The 20,903-nt window shown below is 45.2% G+C and overlaps 1 protein-coding gene across 4 annotated transcripts in view; it reads right to left on the bottom strand.

Moving 5' to 3' along the window:
* Positions 1 to 266: 266 nt before the first annotated feature.
* LOC128880555 (spectrin alpha chain) overlaps positions 267 to 20,903 on the bottom strand; it is a 60,288-nt gene continuing 39,651 nt past the window's right edge. For 2 of the 4 annotated variants that reach the window (XM_054130798.1, XM_054130795.1), the window contains exons 4-20: positions 16,127 to 16,352; positions 15,777 to 16,054; positions 13,993 to 15,613; positions 12,710 to 13,692; positions 12,323 to 12,639; positions 11,861 to 12,238; positions 10,833 to 11,784; positions 10,039 to 10,257; positions 9,507 to 9,949; positions 9,147 to 9,200; positions 6,693 to 9,006; positions 6,151 to 6,628; positions 2,542 to 6,063; positions 2,338 to 2,472; positions 2,165 to 2,239; positions 1,890 to 1,921; positions 267 to 1,707 (exon numbers count right to left, since the gene is read on the bottom strand). In XM_054130798.1, the coding sequence (XP_053986773.1) occupies positions 1,474 to 1,707; positions 1,890 to 1,921; positions 2,165 to 2,239; positions 2,338 to 2,472; positions 2,542 to 6,063; positions 6,151 to 6,628; positions 6,693 to 9,006; positions 9,147 to 9,200; positions 9,507 to 9,949; positions 10,039 to 10,257; positions 10,833 to 11,784; positions 11,861 to 12,238; positions 12,323 to 12,639; positions 12,710 to 13,692; positions 13,993 to 15,613; positions 15,777 to 16,054; positions 16,127 to 16,352 (12,261 nt within the window). In that variant the 3' untranslated portion in view covers positions 267 to 1,473. The remainder of the gene's footprint in view (positions 1,708 to 1,889; positions 1,922 to 2,164; positions 2,240 to 2,337; positions 2,473 to 2,541; positions 6,064 to 6,150; positions 6,629 to 6,692; positions 9,007 to 9,146; positions 9,201 to 9,506; positions 9,950 to 10,038; positions 10,258 to 10,832; positions 11,785 to 11,860; positions 12,239 to 12,322; positions 12,640 to 12,709; positions 13,693 to 13,992; positions 15,614 to 15,776; positions 16,055 to 16,126; positions 16,353 to 20,903) is intronic. The other 2 variants (XM_054130796.1, XM_054130797.1) reach the window with 2 other exon arrangements.

Raw genomic sequence — 20,903 nt, 5'->3', positions numbered from 1 at the left:
CGTCCCGACATATCTGGAAGTATAGGTTACCTAATTCAAGGGGCCCCCTTTTGGTAAGTATTGAAATTCTGGCCGATCTTACATTTGGGTATCAGGAGCACATGATATGCGAACAAGTGGCACGAATAATAACTAGTACGTACGTAATACTTACCAGATTTTACGTTTTGTTATCAGGAGAACATTATTATATGCGGACAAGGTCAGGAGGTAACATAAAATACCGATAAATTGTCAAATGCAAGAGGTTCAATGAAAGTCTGAAGTGAATCTCTATAATTAATCGAATCTTTATTTATTTACTTTTTCTGTATAGCTCTTCTTGTCGACTCCTTAGCGCAAAAAGGAGATGCACTATCTAACTACAGAATAGCATTGATAAGCTTATATAATAGTTATATTTTTTATGCGGTATTAAATACACTTTACACATCGTAATATTATTTCGTTATAAAAAAAAAGAACGATTGTTAAATTTCAAGTATATATCATTTTCTCGTGTGCCTTGAAGAAAATATGATATGTGTACATATCTCTGGTACTTTAATACGTTAAGATTATTGGTCCCGGACAGACATTTTCAAATATATAATATTTGCAACATATATTATGACATCTACAACTTAAACCTTACGTTGCACACGCGCTTGCATGTCGTCTCCATCATATATTTCAACGTTCCTCTTAAAGTCAGGTACACTTTAAATAATTTCAGTAACAATCGTCGCGTGTCAGGAGTGATTCTTTCTTATATCATGATACTCATGATGTATCCAAAAAAATTCATCAAATGACTTAACAATCATAATAACACTAAATCAACAATTTTCTTTATCTTATAATTTTTTGTGTTACTTCTCCGTTATTATGAAAACTGTATATTGCATAATGGATCATTTCGTACAGAAGAATCAAACTTTACACAATGATTGTTTAAAATTTAGGACTTTCCTGTAAGAATCTCCATCAAATCATTATTATTTATATTATAGATCTATCTCTATAAATTTCAGTGAGTACAATACTTGCGTTGAACATGTTACAAAACTTCTTAGAAGTTATCATCACGCATCGAAAGTATTTCCCAATCTTAATGTTTGATTTATAAAAATAAAAGAGAAGCGAGTGACCAATATATTAATTTATCGTTAATTTGGATAGCATAATGCAGAACTAAATAACTGTATTCGATTGCAAAGAGTCACCGACTCTCGCGGATTCTTAAACTATTAGAATCAAGTACTCTGTTCGTTCAAGTTGTCCATAGTCTTTTCTTGCGTGGCGAACTCGACGTGTTCCACGTTATCAAACAACGCGAATAATAAAGTAAATTTATACTTCGAGTAAAATTTGTATAGTACATAAAAATAATTTACAAGGGATGTTAATGTATCGTGCAGCAAAGATAGCATGTACATGTCTTTTCCTAACGTTTTCAGAGGAACTATTTATCGTTTGCTACATTGTTCCATGTTACGATTGAGGTTTCTTGCGTCTACCAAACAGATTGCTCAAAACAGAACTCCGTTTGTAATCACGGTCCTTGCGATTGCTACCCATGCTGTGTTCGCTTTCTGATCCACTTTCGCTGGGTCTCCTGCCGTCAACCACTGTTATGTTTTGAGTGTTCTGAGGCACGGCGGGTGGCGCCACGTACGGTGGCAGAGACACTGGCCGACCTGTGAAGGAATTATTTTGCTGCAAACCCTACAACATAAATGTGACAATTATAGGTATTATACTCAAATTATGAATGTGTAATTTATGAAGAAATATATTGTTGTAAAAAGTTCAATTGTCTATGTTATATTTGAACCTCACATCCCATCATGTTGAACCATGTACAGAGAATGAGTGCTCTGGTAGCTAAGCTTTGAAAGTATAATTACCTGTCTAGTGTTCACTGAGACATTTCCATAGGCTGTAACAGAAAACAGTGCTTTTTATTTATCGTTATTGTTAAAGCTAGTTTCATGTTACCGTCAAACTTTCTCGAGGCATATAGATGAAAAAAAGAGTATAGGACATATTTTTGAGTTCTTAAAAATAAAAAATGCAGGCCAGGAAAAGCAAGAGAAGACAGATGAATGTGTTGGGATGTTAAACTGCAGCATGCAAGAATGTTGAACAAGAAAAACTTGACTAATAAATGACAATGACTAACCAGGATCATGAGAAGCATTCCACTGAGCCATTCTGATTGGTGGAGGGGCACTCAATGGCAAGGGAGGTGCTAATTCTATAAAATAATGACGAATGTTTATTGCTCGATGGAGGGAGGGTCGTCTATGCATCCATACAATGCTCAAAGCGCTCTTCTAAAAATGTTTATAATACCTTGTTGAGAGTTTAAGTCCCCGCTACTTTGTCTATGCCATGTGGGAGTAGTCGAGTACTGACTAGACCCGTTATGGTTCAATGTCTGACTACGTTGTTGGTAGAAGGCAGGTCTTCCTTGCACATGTTCAACATCTGTGAAATTATGCGTGCATTACTACTTCGAATACCCCACCGAAACGTTGACTGTTATAAATTAAATACCTTCACGTCTGTACTGGGGTAAAGCTTCCGAACTCGGTGAACGCATAGGAACAGGTGGCGGTGCTCCTCTAGGTGGTATCGGTGGCTTTTCTCCTGAATTATGTTGATACTGCTCCCTCTGACTCGCCAACTGTTCCTGCTGCATCAACTGTTGCTGCTGCGCCATCAACTGTTGCTGTCTATGCATTTGCAAAAACTCTGTTTGCGTTTGATGCATCTCTGGTCTCTGATTAACTACGAACTCTGCGTTGTTCTGTGGATCGCGTCTCTGTTGGTTCTGCCTGTGCATCTGAAGAAACTCGATCTGAACGCTGCTGGAGGAATTGGGAACGTCTCGTCTGATCACAGAGTTCTTCCTTTCCAGCTCAGGCGTCGACGCGTGGCTACTACCAGTCGACGCGTTGTCATCCGCGTGCTCCACGGACACGTTTTGCAGCCTCTGCAGGCCCTCTTTCTGCGACTCGTCGTAGCTCAGAAGTTGCAGGCTGGGAGGCAGCTTGGCGTGGAACGATATCTTGTTCACCCAGTCTTCCATCTCTTGTTGACTCGGTGCGAGGAACAGGAACTCTGATCCGTCTGTACACTTCAACCTGAACACGTTCTTCTTCTTCGTGTAGTCGTCAGCTTTCTCGCATATGGCGTTGAAAATGGTGATGGGCGCGGTGGCTGCTTTGCTCAGCGAGAAGTCCTCGATATCTTTAAAGAAGCACAACAGTTGCCCGCAGAGTACCGTGTAGTACTGCTTCCACGAACGCACGGCTGCCTTTTTTCCAGCACTTTGCAACTCGTGTTTCCTCTCGAGCAACCCTTGAATTTCTACTGGAGGGAGCGCGTCCATATTTTCCATTCGCTGTAGCTTCCTGAAGCTCTGAGTCCTCCTTCTGGTCGTGAAGCTGGGCGTCCTCTTCGGTTTCTTCGTATCTACCTTCATGCTCTCAGCTCTCTTGATGTCTGGCGTCGTTCTTCTCAATTTCTCGCCAAACACATGGGATATGCCGTGTGGTTTTTGAGTTGGAGTCGAGTCCATGCTTTCAGACGTGGTAGAGGTCTTCAGGGGCGACAACTTGTTGATGGACTCGTGTTCCTCGGTTGTGCCATTGACTTCATCGTGAACGCTGCGATGGGGGCTGTCCAGGAGTCGTCTTCGTTCCTCTTCGCGCTTCCTCTCTTCGGTTATCCTTTGCACCTCCTTGCGCTTTCGTTCTTCAAGGCGAGCACGCTCCACCCTTTCCTTCTCAGCCTGCCTGGCAGCCATCTCTGCCTGCTGCTGCTCCCTGAAAGCTTCTTCCAACATAGTTATACGTCTGAGGGCGCTGAACCTCTCCTCTTGCGCTTCGATGGTCTTCTCAAAGTCCTCGTGCTTCCTTATCAGCTCCTCCACCTGCGGGATGCTCTCGCCAAACTTCCCATCGTGCAACATAGGCTCCCTACTGACGATCCAGTTCTCTAAAGTCTCTGCTTCTCGCTTGAACAACTGCGTGTCTAGGTTCTGCTCGTATATGTGCCTTCTTTGCTCCCAAGTGTCCTTGAGGAACTGCTGTCTGTAACGTAACACGGATACCTTGTCCTCTATCTCCTTCGACAAGAAGTGGCCCTGCTCTATCAGCTCCTGACCGATCTTGTAGAACTTGTCGAAGGCCTCGTTGCGTGTCTCGATCTCTGCTTTGTACTCGTCGTGTCTGGATATCAGCGCTTCCGCGCCAGGCACGTCGCGAGCCAATTCTGGGGCCGTTACCTTGGCTACCATTTCGTTTATCCAGGACATCAAGTCTCTGTATTCGCCTAGATAGGACTGCAATTGCTCTGCTTGCGATAGCTTGCTTCGTCTCTGAGCAGCCTTCTCTAGGAGCTCGTTCCAGGCTGCCTCAGCTTCTTGGTGCTTCACGTCTATGTGTATGCGAGCGTCTGGGAACAGCTCGATCAACCTGGAGGCTTCGTCCATCAGCAACTCGACCTGTTCTTTCACAGCATCCAGATCAGTTTCGAATCCTTGGTGCTTCCTCACCAGAGCTTGAATAGTCTCCAAGTCGTGACCGTAGCCGTCGGAACTGAGAGCAGTTTCTTTCTCCTGAATCCACGAGATGGTCTCGTCGGCAGTCCTATCGAACATGTGAACCTGTTTCGCACCTGCCAGTGCGTCTTGTCGCGCGTGAGCCAATTCTTTCAGATCCTCCCACTGTTGCTTCGTTTCCTCGATTTTCATTAGTATCTTGTTCTTTTCAGGATTGTTCTCCGCTATCAGCTTCTGTCCCTCGTCAAGGACTGCCGACACGCGGCTTTCGCTAGTTGTCAAGCCAGCTAGGAAGTTGTCGAAAGTCTGGATTAGAAGCTCGACGTGTTCCACGTCGCGTCCGTAGTCTTCAGAGGCAGCCACTGTCGTTTGGTCTCCGATCCACTCGATCACCTCGTCTGCCTGTCTGACGAACTTGAAGAACTTCTCGCTCTCTCGCAGCCGTTGGAATCTGTAGTCTTTTAGCTTCTGCAGCTCCTTGAACTTCTGCTCGATCTCTGCTTGCTTATGCGTGATGTTCTTGCTGTCGAAATGGTGCCTTTCCGTCAGTCCATGTGACAGCTTCCTCAGATTTGCAATGGTGTTTTCGAAACCAAGCAAATCGCGTTCCATCTCTTCCAACTTCTTCAGCAAGGACTGAACAGAGTCCTCGTCCTTTCCGTAATCCGTGGAAGTAGACTGTGGATGCTTCTCCTTTATCCATTGTTCAATCTCGGCTGCCTCAGCGTAGAACATCTGCGACTCGACAGCATCGAGCAACCGCAATTTCCTCACACTTGCCAAGTCTCTGAGATGCGAGAGCTTTTCTTGCAGTTCCTGCGACAGTTTCTCGATCTTCTCCGACGCGAAGTGCCCGCTTCTCACCATGACCGTGGCTCTGCTGGCTAAAGACGACACCACAGGCTCTCTGGATATCAGCTCAGCCTCCAGAGATTGATGTTTCTTCTGCAATCGCTGTACAGTCGTCAACGAACTGCCCAGGTCGTTACTGGCAGCCAAAGGTTCTTTCTCTGACAACCAGTGCATCTCATCCTCGACGTCCCTTGCGAACTGGTGCAGCAGCTTCGCGTCTTCTAAGTTGTCCCTCCTTATCTGCATCGGTTCTTGCAAGCTATGGTACCTATTTATGGTGACCAGTGCTCTGTCTTGTATCTCGTCGCACATGAAATGATGCGACTTCTGGAAACTGGTTGCCGTGTCCTTGATAGACTCGCAAGCTTCGTTGTGCCCTAGAACGTCGTTTTCTAAGTTGGTGTGTCTCTTCAGTAAATTGGCGACGCTGGACAGGTCCTTTCCGTGGTCCTCCGACTGCAACTGGGTCTCGACTTCGTCCATCCACGTCTCGAATTCGTCCAAAGTGCGGCCAAATAACAGAGCTTGGTAGGCATCGTTCAACCTGTTCTTCTTCAACTCGCTGGTTTCTTGCAGTAGACGCCATTCTCCTTCCAGTTCTTCCAAGCGTTCTTGTATGCTGTCCGAAGCGTAATGGTTCTCTTCGATCAGTGCCTCGCCTGATAAAAAACAGTAGGAGTCAGTGTCTTGTCACGATGAAAATAAAAAGCAATTTATAGAACATAGGTTAGATTAGTACAGGTTACCTTCGTTGACCACTGCAGCTACTCTTCCTTTATTAGCCATCAGTTCGCTCTCAAAGGCAGCGTGCTTCTGGATCTTGCTCTGCAAATTCGACGAATCCCTATAGTTCTCGTCGCTGGCCACCTGTTGTTTCTGGTGCAACCAGCCTTCGACCTCGTATATGTTTCGAAGGAATTGATGCAGATGATGGCTCTCCAACAATTTTTTCCTCCTCGCTCTTGCGCTGTTCTGCAATTTATCCCTTCGGGCACAGACAGTCACTAGTCTCTGCCTTATAATATTTGCATCCGCGTGCTCCTCGGACAAGATATCGTTAGCAAACTTCTCCAGCTCCTCGATTCGACCCAATTGTGACACCAGCATCTTTTCAAACTCTTCGTGCTTACGTAGCAGCGCCTCGACGCCGGACAAGGACTCGCCGAGGTCGTCATTGTTGAGGAATGCTTCCTTCGTTGCCAGCCAGCTATCAGCTTGGTCAGCCTGAAATAGAAAAATAGAAAAAATAAGTTATGATTGCGTTAGGAGTGGCTATTTAAACACCTACCTGTTCCTTGAATAATTGCAATTGATGTGCTTGCGTCAACTTCTGCCTTCGACTCTCCCAAGCATTGATCAAGCCCTGTCTGAACTCCTCCAGGTGTTGAAGATTGCCCTTTACGTCTTCGTTGATGGAGAGCAGCTTCTGGCCGTGCTCTTTCAAGGCCTTAAACGTGTCTTGTCTGCCATCGATCTCTGCTTTCCGCTCTTGGTGGAGCTCCAACAGAGACTCAGCTTCGGATATCGTCGCTGGAGGCTCGGACTCGTCCATGCGTTTGATGGTATCCGCCACCCACAGCTCCAGTTCATGGAGATCCGCTTGGAACTTGTGCAGAGTATAAGCTTGGTTCAACGCCTCGCGACGATGCTGAGTAAGACGTTGCAGATCGTCCCAGTTGGACTGCAATTCGGACAGTATACCATTGATTTGAGGTGCTTTGTCTGGGTACTTCAGGGACAAGTCTCTGGCATCTGCGTTGTGCTCCTTCAGCTTTCCTTCTATGGCTGTCATATCACGTTCCATGGCCTCCTGCTTTCTCTGCAGGTGTTCAACGGCAGGTAGATCCTTACCCACGTCCGACGTGTTCATGGCTACAGACTTTTCGATGACTCTCTGGCTCGTGTCATCGATGTCCCTGTTGAACAAGTGGATCTCCAGTGCCCCTGCCAACATTTCTCTGTAAGCACTCAACGCCCCTTGCAGGCCCTTCCACTTATTGTTAAAGTTGTCGCGACGCTGCTGAATAGCTTTGGACTCGTTATCCCTGCCCTGTTTGATAAGTTTGTCCGCCAAAGCGTTAATCGTTTTTATTCTCGAGTCGTCCACCCTCATGTCGCTGTCCACGTCGTCGAGCTTCCTTTGAAGACTCAAGCAGTGCTCGTAATCCTTTCCAGTATCGGCTGCTTGCACCATCATTTCCTTATCTCGTATCCATGCCTCGATCTTCTCTACTTGGTTGTTAAATTCAAGAATGTCTTGTGCCTCTTCTAGGCCTCTGCCTCGATTTCCAGATTCCAGCAACAATTTCCTCCAGGAAGAATGCAGACTCTCCAATTGCTGACGAATCTCTGCGCTTGCTGGGTGTTTCTGGGCGAGTAGCGTTTCGCCTTTGGCCTTGATCTCCTCGATTCTGCTTTGGTTGGCCGCCAATTCTGCTTGGAACGCTTGGTGCTTTTGCAACTTCTTGATCTTGTCCTCCAAACTGGACACCTCGCCCTTCGATGCTTCCGCCTCGAGCTTCTTTTGCTTCTCGCCGATCCAGGACTCTGCCTCTGCGACATCCCTGACGAACTGTGCGTGCAACAAACCTGCCTCCAGCCGGTTTCGCCGCGCTTCGCACAAATTTCGAATTCTGGCTCGTCTCTGTACGACTTCGCTCAATCTTCTCGCTATCGTGGGCGAATCGAAGTGGTTTTGCGCGAGGAGTTTGTCTCCGTGTTCTTGCAGGGCTATCAGCTTCTCTTCCTGAGTTACCAGTAGCTTCTCGAATTCGTTGTGTTTCTTGACTTGTGCGTCCACCTCTTCGACGGAGTCTCCGAAGTTGTCGCCGCTGAGGGCAGCTTCTTGAGTCGTTGACAAATTGTCCAGTTGCTTGGCGTCACGCAGGAAGAAATGTAGGTCTATCAGCTGATCGAGGTGGACCTTCTTCTTCTGCCAGGCTGTGTGGAGTTTCTGTCTCTCGTCGAGCAACTGATTGCACTTCTCTTCTACCTCCAAGGCAGCGTAATGACCAGTCTGAACCATGGCCTCGCCCAGGTCGAGAACTGAACTAAAACTGTCTTCCCTAGCCTCGATCTCACCTTTCAGAGCTTCATGCTCAGCTTTTAAGATCTGTGCACTCGCCGCGTCTCTCACTTTGTCCTCTGTCGACATGGTAGCGCGGAGTCCAGCCGCCCAATTCATTAAATCTCGGACCTGGGTCAAAAATCGCTGCAAGTCGCAACTTGCTTGCAACTGGTCCCTTCTGTGAGCGGACCTCTCCTTCAGTTCCTCCCAATGAGCAACGACAATTTGTTGCTGTTGATCGATGTGCACTGCGTTGTTTCCTGGATAGTGAGCCTGTAATCGTGACGCGTCTTCGACCAGAACTTGAAGTTGTGCCTCTAACGCGACCAGATCATTTTCGAAGCCTTCGTGGCGTCTGATCAGTGCTAGGACGGAATTTAGATCGCGACCCAGGTCTTCTGGCAGAGCTGCTTCCTTTTCTTGTATGCGCGATAGTGCTTCGGCGACGTCACGGTGGAATCTATGAATTTCCCCAGCTGCTTGCAACCTCTGCTCACGATTTCTGATAAGCCCGAGAAGGTGTTGCCAAGACTCCCTAATGAAAGGATGCATAGAACGTTACTGGTAATACACTGAATTAATAAATATCTTTTTTTAGAAAACTCCACCATAATATATTATCTAAGCAATCACGTACAAGTCAAGCATATTTAAAATCCTCCATTATATACTCACTTCATAGCAGCATGCTGTTTCCGTACTTGACTTACAGGGTCGTCGTCGTCTGGTCTGTGTTAAATATATGTACAAAAAGATTTAGTAACCCGACACCAAAGAACATTACGTTTGGAAATCATTCGCCATTCGATTAATCAGTATTTTGCGTACGTACGCTTCTACTATCCATTTACCATTGTCCATTAAATGAAACTACATTAACAACTAGAGTAACAATTTACTACCGAATCAAAAATACCAATACCATAGCTAAGTTCAGAAATTGGTTCAAAAAGTTGAACATGCATTTAGTAAAGAAGTTTGAAGAATCTTGAGTCAAAGTATCAATTCTACATTGTGTGCGTGATTGCATCTTACCTTAATTGTTCTTGGCGTTTCTCGATATCCTGAATGTATGGACTCTCATTGGCGATCAACTTCCTTGCTAACTCCTCGCACTGATTGAATCTCTCTGACCCAGCCTCTATTCTATGCTTAAAGTCGTTGAACTTTGCTTGCAGTATTAGCAAGTGTTCGTAGTCTTGGCCGTAATCTTCCGACCCAGCAGCCTGTTCTTGCTCCTTCATCCATTGCTCTAATTCTCTACTTTCCAAGAAGTATTCGTGGCGGTACATACTCTCCATCAAACGTTGCTGCCTCACAGTGGCCAGTCTTTGCAACGCGCGCATTTGTTGAGCGATCGCTTGTTGCTTGTTCGCTATTGCTTTGCTATCAGGGTGTTTAGCATTGATCATACTGCTAGCCGTGTGTCCCATTTCTGTTACGATGCCATTGTAAGTGTCTAATTCTAATTCGACAGCCTGAAACATTAAATATCTGTATTCATCACTGATACTTGGTTAAACCCGATGAAAGAAATTGTACATTGATACTGTTAAGCTGAATGTACCTTGTGCTTTGTCAAAAGTTTAGTGGCGGCATCCCGATCTCTACCATAATCAGTGGAGCTAAGAACATCGTTCTTTTCGTTCAGCCAACTTTCAACTTCCCCTGCTTCGAAGAAGAACTCTTGTGCTTTTAGAGACAAGTCCAATGCTTTGCTTCGTTCTCCAGCTTTCTCTTGCAAATCTCTCCAAGCTTCATCGAGCTCGTCGCACAGCTCTCGTATCTGTGCAGAAACGAGGCTTCGTAATTTAATTGTATTAAACGGAGCAAAGATAAATCAAAAACGTATTATTAGTTTTATGAAATAAAACTTGTAAACAAATTAAAGAAACAGATCTCTACAGTTAATAAAATGAAAATACATTTATGCTTCTGGAATAAATCATGGAAGACAAGCACATGCATGCGTTATATATTCTTCATTTAAACTGACTATATAAAAATTTGTCAATTGTAAGCATTTTGCGATTTATGAAGACAAACTATTTTATTGCTTTGAAGTATTTGAATCTATATAAAAAAATTTGTATCGAACATCTTTGCTGATAAGTATTGGAGTATAATCACAATGTTATTTTCTTTAAATAAAACAACACCATTCATGCATCTGTGCTAACCTTACCTCTGCAGACCCAATATTGTTGTAATAGTCCAAACTGTGCAAAAATTATGATCTTTTATTTCAAATTCTTTGTACGACAATGTAGGGATGGCAAGGATGGCATATTTGAGGTTATGTGTAATTGTATATATCCTCTGAAAATATTCGAACATACTATTTCTATGATTATCTATTACCTTCTTCTTCTCTGGGTGGCCCTGATCGATCAAAGTCTGCCCAGAAGCTGAAGTTTTGTCAATCATGGGTTGGTGACCAGCAATCTCCGCCTCGAGTTTCTTGTGCTTCTTATGCAAGGTTTGAGCTTGATGCAGATTCTGTCCAAGAGTAGTTGAAGACGCTTGAGGAAGGTGATCTTTTATCCATTGCAATTCAGCATCCAGCTCGAAACCGAACTTATGAAAGCGTAAACTTTCTTCCAACGCTTCTCGCCTTCTTTTAGCAGGCTCCTTTAAGCTGCGGAACTTTCTTTGCGTGGCTTGGCCGGTTTTCAAAACATTCGCAGCATCGAAGTGCCCTTCGTGAGCCATCTCTTCACCCATAGCAACGAGGTCATTCACCTTCTGCTCCCACTGACACATATCGCTTTCAAGGGTCTGATGCTTCTTCAGTAACTCCTTGCAACTCCTCAAGTCCACTCCTACCTGCTTGCTCTGCAAGCAGTTCTCTATTTCCTCCAACTTCAACCTAGCATCCTCCATCGTGCGATTGTAGCCATGTTGACAGGCAGCCTGTCTCAATCTGCATCCCTTCTCCAAAGACAGAGCCACCAATCTCTCCCACTGATCATTCAGTTCTTTCAGAGTTCTACCCACATCGTCCGACCTATAGTTCTCTTCGGATATCAAAGCTTTCCCAGCTTTATTCACTGCCCTCAGTTGCCCTTCGTTGGCTCTGAGTTCTCTTTCAAATGCCTCGTGCTTCTGAAGCTTCCGTTCAAGGTTGTTCAAATCACGGTAACTCTCGTCGGATGCGGTCTTCATTTTGTCGCCCAACCAGTCTCTCAGGTCGTCTACCTCTGCTGAGAACTGTTGGTAGTGCTCTGACGCATTTAGAGCGGCTCGACGACGCTGGGCTGCGTCCTTGACTGCCATTCGCCGTGCCAATACTTGGTTTCTCCTCTCGTTAATGCTGCAAACAATAGTTAAATTAGTTTCATGTATCGCAGGACTTCATATGGAAATATTTTTTAGAAGAAACGACTTACTAATCTTTATCATAATGGTTCTGAGCGATTAGTTTATCCGCGGTATCGCTGAAAGCTTTCAATCGGTCATCCTGCGCGTGAAGGGTATTGTCGAACTTCTCGTGTTGTTTCAGCAAAGCTTCGACGTCGTCCAAAGATTCCCCTAAATCGGTGAAGTCTAAAAACGCTTCGTGAGAGCTGGTGGTAGCTTCAATTTGATCAGCCTCGCGATTGAACTGTTGCAGTTCCAGGCATTGCTGAAGCCAGGCTTCTTTAGCCATCCAATTGGAAGTTACCGATTGGTACAGACCATGCAATTTATCTAATCGTTCGCTGACATCGATCAGAGCTGGATTACGGTGTAACAGTTGGTTTCCAAGTTCTTCGACTTCCCTGAACCTGGAGGTAGTACAACAGAGAAAGAGTTTACTATCGAGACTTTGATTAATAGTTTCAAGTAAAATAGAAGACTCTAACGCTTACTCGTCTTCGCGTGTCCTTATTTCTTCTCCCAGTTCCATGTGCTGCTTCCTCAGTTGTTCGGCGGTAGCGACGTCCCTGACAGGTTCTTCAACCTTCATCGTTTCCTGCACGTCCGCGGCCCAATTGATCAAGTTCTTCGAGCTGTTCATGAAAATCTGCTGACCAACTGCATCCTCTAACCTAGATCTACGTTCCTTAGCTTTCGTTTGAACTTGGTTCCACAGTTCTTTGATCTCGTTCTGTCTTGCGTTCACGTTGTTCAGCTCGTGAGGATAGGAACTCTTCACGCTGTTCGCTAACAAATTCACTTTCCTCACCTAGAACAAAGAATTTACATGATTCTGACTCACCATCTACAAAATTAATTTCAAGTTACACTAGTCATACTTTTTCCTCGACTGGCGCCAACTCCCTCTCCAAATGCTGATGTCGTCTCTGCAGAGCCTGCACCGTTTTCAGGTCAGGACCGAGTTCCGCAGTGTCCAACTGGGTAATCTTCTCCAGCATCCAGTCGTGGGCTTCGTCGCACGTCCTGTTGAACAACTCCACGCTCGAAGCTCCCTCCAGGCTCTTCTCCTTCTGCGCTTTCAGCCAGTTCAGATGGTCCCACAGCTGATGGATATGCCTCTGTCTGGCTTTCACCTTGTCCAACTGACTGTGTCCTTGCCTGACGAACTCCTCGACAGCGGAGTCTATGGCTTCGACTCGTTTTCCAGAGGCTGATAAGTCAGTGAGGAACTTCTCGTACTTTCTCTTCGCAGTCTCGACGTTGTCGCGAGGATCGTCGACTCTCAGCATCTTTTCTTTGTCTTTGATCCATTTCTCGAAGTCGTCGCACTCGCGATAGAAACCATAAAGTCGTATGGCGTCCTCCAGCAACGCGTGTCGCTTCACAGCAAGCTCCTGCAGTTCACCGTATGTGTCGTTGATCTTCTTCTGTCGTTTCTCGACACTGTCCCCGTCGCTGGCGGTTTTCCTTTTGATTGGTTTCACGGTAGACTTTATCGACTTCACCCTCCTAACGGGAACCATTTGCTTGACCATCTTCGTTTTCTTTACTCTCTGTGTTACTCGTACTTTCTCTGACTTCTTCACTGGGACACGTATCATCTTAGGCTCTATTTCGCGTACGTATTTCGCTGGCACGAAGCCATCGTCGCCATCAGCCTTCTTCACGCTCCACCAGTCTGGGTTCGTTTTGTTCAACAGAAACATTACCTCGTCCTTTACCATGCGCATGCCCTGGCCACTGAACGGATACAGACTCTTCACTTGGGGCACCAGGACGTCCTCGAGGACTGTCCTGGGTTCCATCCTTTCTACGACTTCATCAACCCACTCCTCCTGGGGCACTAACCTTACTTCTTTACCTGTAAAGCAGAACATCGATATCAATAGGAACTACAATTAAAATTTCTGTAAGTTAAATATTGGTTTGTCCGGAAAGTTCATGCCGATTTTTGGTAGGTGGTATAGGTCTGAATGTATCGGAATGGTTGAAAACAAATAACACGTACACATCCCCTTAAAAGCTGGAAAAGTTGTGGAACGAAATGGTACATATATAATTCAGAAATATATATAAAAATTCAAACGTGTCTTTGAATGTTTCTTAAAAATTGGCACGAACTTTCTGGACAACCCAATAGTATAACAAAGAACCAACTTACTCCATTCTTCTTGTTCCAGTTCCGCAACAGGCTCTGGATCAGCAGACAACTCGAGAGTAGAAATTCCAGACTTGATAAGCTTCTCAGCCTGCATGTTCAATGACTGTACATCGCCTTTGTACGCGTTTAACTCTCCCTCCAAGTCTTTGTGTCTTTGCAAAAGTGCTTGGGCACTCGGTTCGTCCACACCGTAATCTTCAGAGGCTACGAGGGCCATCTTTTCGTTCATCCAGGAGTCCGCCTCGTTGGCATCCGCGTAGAATTGAAAAGCTTCAGCGGCGTCGTCCAGCTGCTTCTTCCTCAGAGCTGCCAGTTCCTCCAAGACTTTCCAGTGCTCTTGCAAGGAGTCCATGCGGTTCTGGATTTCCAGGGACGACGGATGATTGTCAGCGATCAGCTTCCTGCCAGCGTCGCAGAGCTGTTCGGACTTGGGCCTGCGTACCTTCATCTCGTCCTGCAGAGCCTTGTGCTTCTGCTGGAGGGAGATGACAGCGCGCAGGTCCTTGGCGGAGATTCCAGCCTTGCAGATTCGTTGCTTCTCGATCAGCCAGGACTCCTCGTCCTCGTGATCTTGGAGGAAGTGGAAGAAATTCCTGGCGTCTTCGAGACGAGCTTTGCGTTCCTTGCTGTACTCCACCAGTTCGTCGTAGGCACGGTTCAGCATCTCCAGTTTCTGTTGCAGAAGTGGCACTTCCTTGCTCTGAGGTTGTGCTAAATGTTGCGCTGCTTGCCTGCCAAGTCTTCTCTGGGTTTCGCCCAGAGCTGTTACCTGAAGCTCCTGCAAGCTGTGCTTCTGCAAGAGATCTTCGACTCCCAGTAGATGTGGGCCAACGTCAGTGCTCTGGAAGTACAGCTGGAGCTCTTGAATAGAGGCTAACGTGGTGTCAATCTCTCTCATCAGACTCGTAAGGGAACTTAGAGCTACTAGGTTGGACTTGTGATGATCCAATAGGGCCAGAAGCTCCTTCCACCTTTGCAGTACTTCCTGTTCCCTGGTGCGAACCCTTTCCAGCCCGTGATAGTTCTCTCTCACGAGCTCCTCAGACATATTCGTCAAATCATGAAAGCGTTCTTCTCTCGCTAAGATGTCTGCGCTGATGGCTTCGTGTTTCTTCACCGTGGCGTCCACCTGAGCCAAATTGCTACCGTATCTTGGGTCTGTCAACACTTGAATCATCTCCTTCAGATAACCTTCCCTGAGCACGCTCTTCCTTTCGAATTTGTAGTTCAATTGTTCGAGCCTCTCTTGTCGCAGGAGCTCAGTCCTCAGGGCTACTTCTCGACGATGCTCGGCTCGTTCAAGCTCCACCCAGTTCCTCTCAATGTCGTGCACCAATTGACCCTCTTGGGGCGTAAAGGCGGGTTGGTTCAAGGACTTTAATTGAGTATTTATGTGAAAGTACAAAGCTTCGATCTCGGACCGTTCCTTGTACTTCGGTGGCTTCTCCACCGTCCTGTATTGCTTGAAAGCCAACAGTTCTCGCTGAATACCTTCCAAAGAGTTGGGAAAGTTTCTGTTCTCCAGGACTTTAATCTTCATCTTGATCCATTCCAGCAGGTCGGTCGTGAGCTTCTCGTAGTGGATCTTCATCTTATCAGCGTCCATCATTTGCCCCACAATCTGTAGACATTGAGCAACTCGTAATTGAATTCTTTGACGAAGAATGGGAAGTGAAAGTAGCTAGTGCAACAGCTAGTCGAGTTCGAAGATGCCGTGATAAATATTTTACTAAGATTTCTCTGACTTAATAAATGTAATTAAGGACAGCGTACGATTTACATACGTTTGCAATTCTTTTACCACTCTTGATTTCGTTTTTCATCCTGGCAAAGGTGTGATAGTAAGAGGCGACGTAGGTGATGATGGACTTCTCGTCGGGTCGCGCTGTGTCGACGTCCTCCGCGTCCAACAACCGCGGAATTCCGAGCTCCGAATTGGCGACATCGAAGGCATAGTTGAGATTATCGATGTGCTTGTTCTGTTGCAATTCCGACCAGTCCACCAGGTCTGGTCTATGAGCGTGTATGAGGGCGTTGAAGCCCAGACCGCTTCTCCAGGACCCTACGATAAACAAAATCAATGTATCGCACGTATTCTTTTATATTCTCTAAATCTTCTAGAATAGAAGTTTACCAGTGAAGTCCTGTATATTAACTCCAGGGTACCCATTGGTCTTCCTCTGACACCACAGCAACAGGGCGTCTTTAGCCGACTTCTTCTCGCTGCTATCGTTCTCCTCATCTACGTCGATCTCGATCTCCTGGATCTGGAACCTGAGGATGATGGTCCAGATCAAACCCAGTATCAACCTTGGGTTCCCGTCGACTATGTCCTCCGCGCCTATGCTTTCCAAGCGGACCTGCGAATAGGAGGAAAATACTCGAGATTAGAATCAGCGGTAATCCGGCAAAGAAGTGACACAACGAACGAGGCACTACTCGAGGAATTCAGAAAGACGCGAAGTCAGAATGATTAGCTGATTAATCCCCGCGCTGGAGAAAGGTCACACATTGGAAATGCCATTTGGAAATGTTTATGCCAGTATCCTAATGAGGGTTTGCGATTGCTTTCTCCGCGTAAACTGCAATATGCAATGAAATATTTATTGATCGCCAGGTGGCTCCTTCTGGGCTGCGTTAAAATTGCCTATCCGCTCGATTGCTGGATCTCCCAGCGAGCCGGGATCAGGTGAATGCAACCGCATAATACGCTCGCTGAATTTACGAGAAGGGATTGGTGGACTTCTGGTACAATGATATTCGCATTCCAGCGTGCACGTGTGTGCGGAGAAACAAGTAAAAGAGTGGAATGCCTGGCCGGGCTATTGATATCGTTGCGTAAATAGTGGGGTTTAACGGGCGTCTGTGGATGGGAACGTGCGGATGAGTATCTCGCTGTGATAAAACGGAGACATGCATTGCATGGTTGCGTCACGTGAAAAGCAAGAAGCGCATAGGACGGCCTTGAGTGGATGATAATGTGGTTATTCGAAGCCTGATGTATTGTGTCAGGTCATGTCTATGCTTATTATGATGAGGTGAAAGAGGGAAACCTATAGAGATGTCCAGATGGAATGCATTGGGTCGATATTAATTCTGCATACCACAAACAATTTGGCTCTACATTGCTAGTCATCTCTAAGGAGCTTTTTCTAAAGCTGATGTCATGGCTATACTTATTTTTGTTAGATTATAATCTTCCAACAAGTTGGTAGCTCTCAATTATAGTTTTTGTAATGCGTTCAGGTTGGTAACATTGAGTTGCAGGAAAATACGTGTTTTGTTTAATTACATTATTTTTAATAAAGCTGTTTTTGAGGTTAATATAGTAAAACCTCATGCAAGTCCAACAATTATAATAGAGTGAAAGAAGGAAATATATTGAAAAATCCACTTAGAATGTATCGGGGCACTATTAATGCTTCATATCACAATCAATTGGGCTCTACATTGGTACCCACTCCAAGGTGTTTTCTCTTAAGTTTCCAAGTTACTTGATGACTTCAGAAATCAAGCCAAAGACAAGGAACCCATACAAAACACTACAGCGAACCATGCATGGGTCTTGCCAATAAAAGGCCAGATGCATTTATTATTCATGTAGACAATAATGTAGCAGAAAGGTGAGATGTATTACAGCAATGCTATTATATATAGCCATGAATAGATTAACTATGTTATATCAATAGTATATAGTAACCATACCACCTTCATACCACAAGCAATTGGCTTCTACATCGGTATCTAACTCCAAGGTGTTTTCTCTTAAGTTTCCAAGTTACTTGATGACCTCAGAAATCAAGCCAAATACAAGGAACCCATACAAAACACTACAGCGAACCATGCATGGGTCTTGCCAATAAAAGGCCAGATGCATTTATTATTCATGTAGACAATAATGCAGCAAAAAGGTGAGATGTATTACAGCAATGCTATTATATATAGCCATGAATAGATTAACTATGTTACACCAATAGTATGTAGTAATTGTAATGAGGGGAAAAAGGAAATACAAAGTACAGAGATAGTGTCATGACCATTAATAACTAGATGTGCTGTGAAATCATCAGCTCCACCTGATTATACACCTGAGTGCCTTAAGGTAATGATGTCATCCATAATAAGGAAACAGGTGTATTGCATTAGACTATCTGTCCTCATTAGTCTATTTTGATAACAGAGTGAAACCTTAGAATGGGTAATACTGTCACGCAAAATTATGAAGTACATGCACGGTGTTATGTCACTGCACATAACTAATTATAACACATTAATGCGGTGCAATGTACTGTGCAGTGGCCTCATTCAGGAAAACTAAATGAATTGGGTGCCAGCTTCTACTTTAGAAGAATAATAGACTATTATAGAAAATAAGAGACTATTGCAAGTACTGAATACATCAATTGAATTTTATTTAATGAATTTTGATTGATGATGCAAAAGCAAGGTCCAGCAAGGTCCAACAAGGTCCACCTGGGTCCACCTAAAATGTCTACTCTTTATCTGGACTAGTCTGAATGTCTTGAACTAGTAATCATTTGTTTATTAGATCTGAAATGGGTATTATTTCTAAAGAGAGGAACGTGACATTTTAATATTGGATTCATCAATTTTCACGCCTGATCGATTAAGATCCGAAGAAACGCTCGTGGGCCAACAAACGTGCTCACGGCTACATTATACTTAATCGCAGTGCGTGCCTGAAGCGCGACTTCTGGAATGTCGTCCGATCACTTGTATCAAGGCCGCCACAAAATGAAAATTATTGTTCTTTCCAGGCCGCCCGACATCTCGCGGAATGCAAAAGAAACGCCATCGACGGTAGGTAAACACGTATCCAAGTCTACAAGTGACGATGCAGTTCGTGAAATTATTGATGAATATGCACTAGAATAAAGCTGTGAAAGAAAATCATCCACTGCTTACTTATAAATTTCTCTGGAAATAATAGATCCTGTACTGTTTCGAGTTGAAGAAAGAAATTCGGTGTCCTCGCAGTCGGTAATTTACCTACATCGAGCAATTTAGCATTGACGAAAAATTGGCGGGAAAGTAGACATCGAACGACGCGGGAAATTCAAATACCCAACGCAACAGTTTCCTTAATTACAAATATAACTATACAGTACGATCCTACGACTTCTTCAAGATCAATTTGCGCCCAGAAGTCAATGTACCTCGTTTATAAACATGACGCGTTACGAACCACGCGTTAGAACCCATAACCGTAACCGACGATTAGCCTAACATGAGTAAACAAATAAACATACCGTGTTAATCGACGGCGAATATGTTCCTGTCACGTAATTTGTAGCCGCGATACACGTTGTATGCATAACAGCGATCTACGAGAACGCATCGGGGGCGATCACTCGATAATAACAGATCTACCATCGACATAATGGGCTACGATGCGGACGCCAGCGGTGGGATCGTTTCCATTTATCATTCGTCGCCGATAATGTATCATTAAAACGCGAAGAGCAACCGTTGCGAGCATTTATCTGGAAGTGGAGTGATAGGAGGATAACTGAACGGCGCAGGCATGGTTATGATTCCATCACGCAAACCACAGCAATCATGCTGGGCCAGATAGATCTTAGTAAGGTAGGTTATCGAGGTGCTTCAAGTGACTAGGCGATTCCTGACCAATTCTGACGGGTGGATGTCTTATTGCTGGCAATCCATTGTTTAGAAAGCAGGCGTGAGTCCTCTTGTACCTCTGAGCCAGGTTCCATTTGAGGCTAGGCGGCGCTAGTTGGGTAGATGGCGCTAGATGACTACAGCAGCGTTATTCGCTGGGCAGTGCTAGTTAAAAACAATTACCCTCTCAACGACCAGGAAATAAACCCATCATCGATCAGTCCAAAGCTTCGCAAGGGTCAAGTGCCGCTTGCTCGCTCGGTAAACACCGAGTGAAACAAATCGTTCCAACCGATACGTCCAATCCTCCCCGTCGCAATAAATTCAGGGACTCAATCGAAGCGACCGGGCCGAACAAGTCGTTTAAAAAGTGATTTGGGCAGGAAAGCCTGGCGATTACCTTCACCGCCGCGATTCCATCGGGCTTTCCGTTCAATGTACATCTAGCGATCCGTTAATCCGGCAAAGGATCAACCTTCGAATTTTCAGCCGGTCGAACTGCATACGCTCACGTTATAAGCCGACTATCAGCGACGTATGAATAATGAATGAGCCACGGGCTGCATAGTAAGACCGAGAATACGGTACTGTTACATCGGCCCGAGGGTGGGGTACAGTTAAAACTCGTGCAACGAGACGACCGGGCAATAAGTGGCATAAAGGCAACGGCGTTAAATAACCGGTACTCCTCGACGATTGCTTTTTGTTGCTGGCCACGGCACATCGGCTCGACTGACTCTCAACCATGGTCTTTTTGCTCCCGATGGAATTAATGAGAACGACGTACGCGATGGGCGTTCTCTTAGGATTATGGTCGCGTTAGGGATACCTTGAGGAGACGTTCCAAGTGTGTTATGTCTAGAGGCACTCTTGGGGTGATGTAGGAATAAGAGGAGCCGTGGTGGTTCGGGTACAATTTTGAATAAGATGGTGGCTGTAACTGGAGTGACTCGGTCCTGAATGGACCCCTAGTTCTCCGCCCCTTCGAGTCTCTGGCTTAAGGAACAGGTTATAAACGCTAAGAGGGTGCTTGCTGCTTATTCCATAGGTGTGGGAATCTTCTTTCAGGGTAGATCTTTGGTCATACGTAGGATGTAGGTTAAAGTGGTTCCTGGTGGTTCCCTTCTAGTACGAGTCTTCTACAGTACTAGACGCAAAACTTAGGGGGCAGGTTATGTTGGCACTGATGGGTCTGTTGCTTGTTTCATACGTGTGTGTGTTTTCTTTTAGGCTAGATCTTTCATCATGCTCGAGGTTGTATGGCTTCA

The sequence above is a fragment of the Hylaeus volcanicus genome, chromosome 7 (genome assembly GCF_026283585.1).
Source record: "Hylaeus volcanicus isolate JK05 chromosome 7, UHH_iyHylVolc1.0_haploid, whole genome shotgun sequence".
In the NCBI taxonomy this organism is placed as follows: Eukaryota; Metazoa; Arthropoda; class Insecta; order Hymenoptera; family Colletidae; genus Hylaeus; species Hylaeus volcanicus.
The sequence above is the reverse complement of the archived record's forward strand: the minus strand, read 5'-3'. Positions and strand labels throughout refer to the sequence as shown.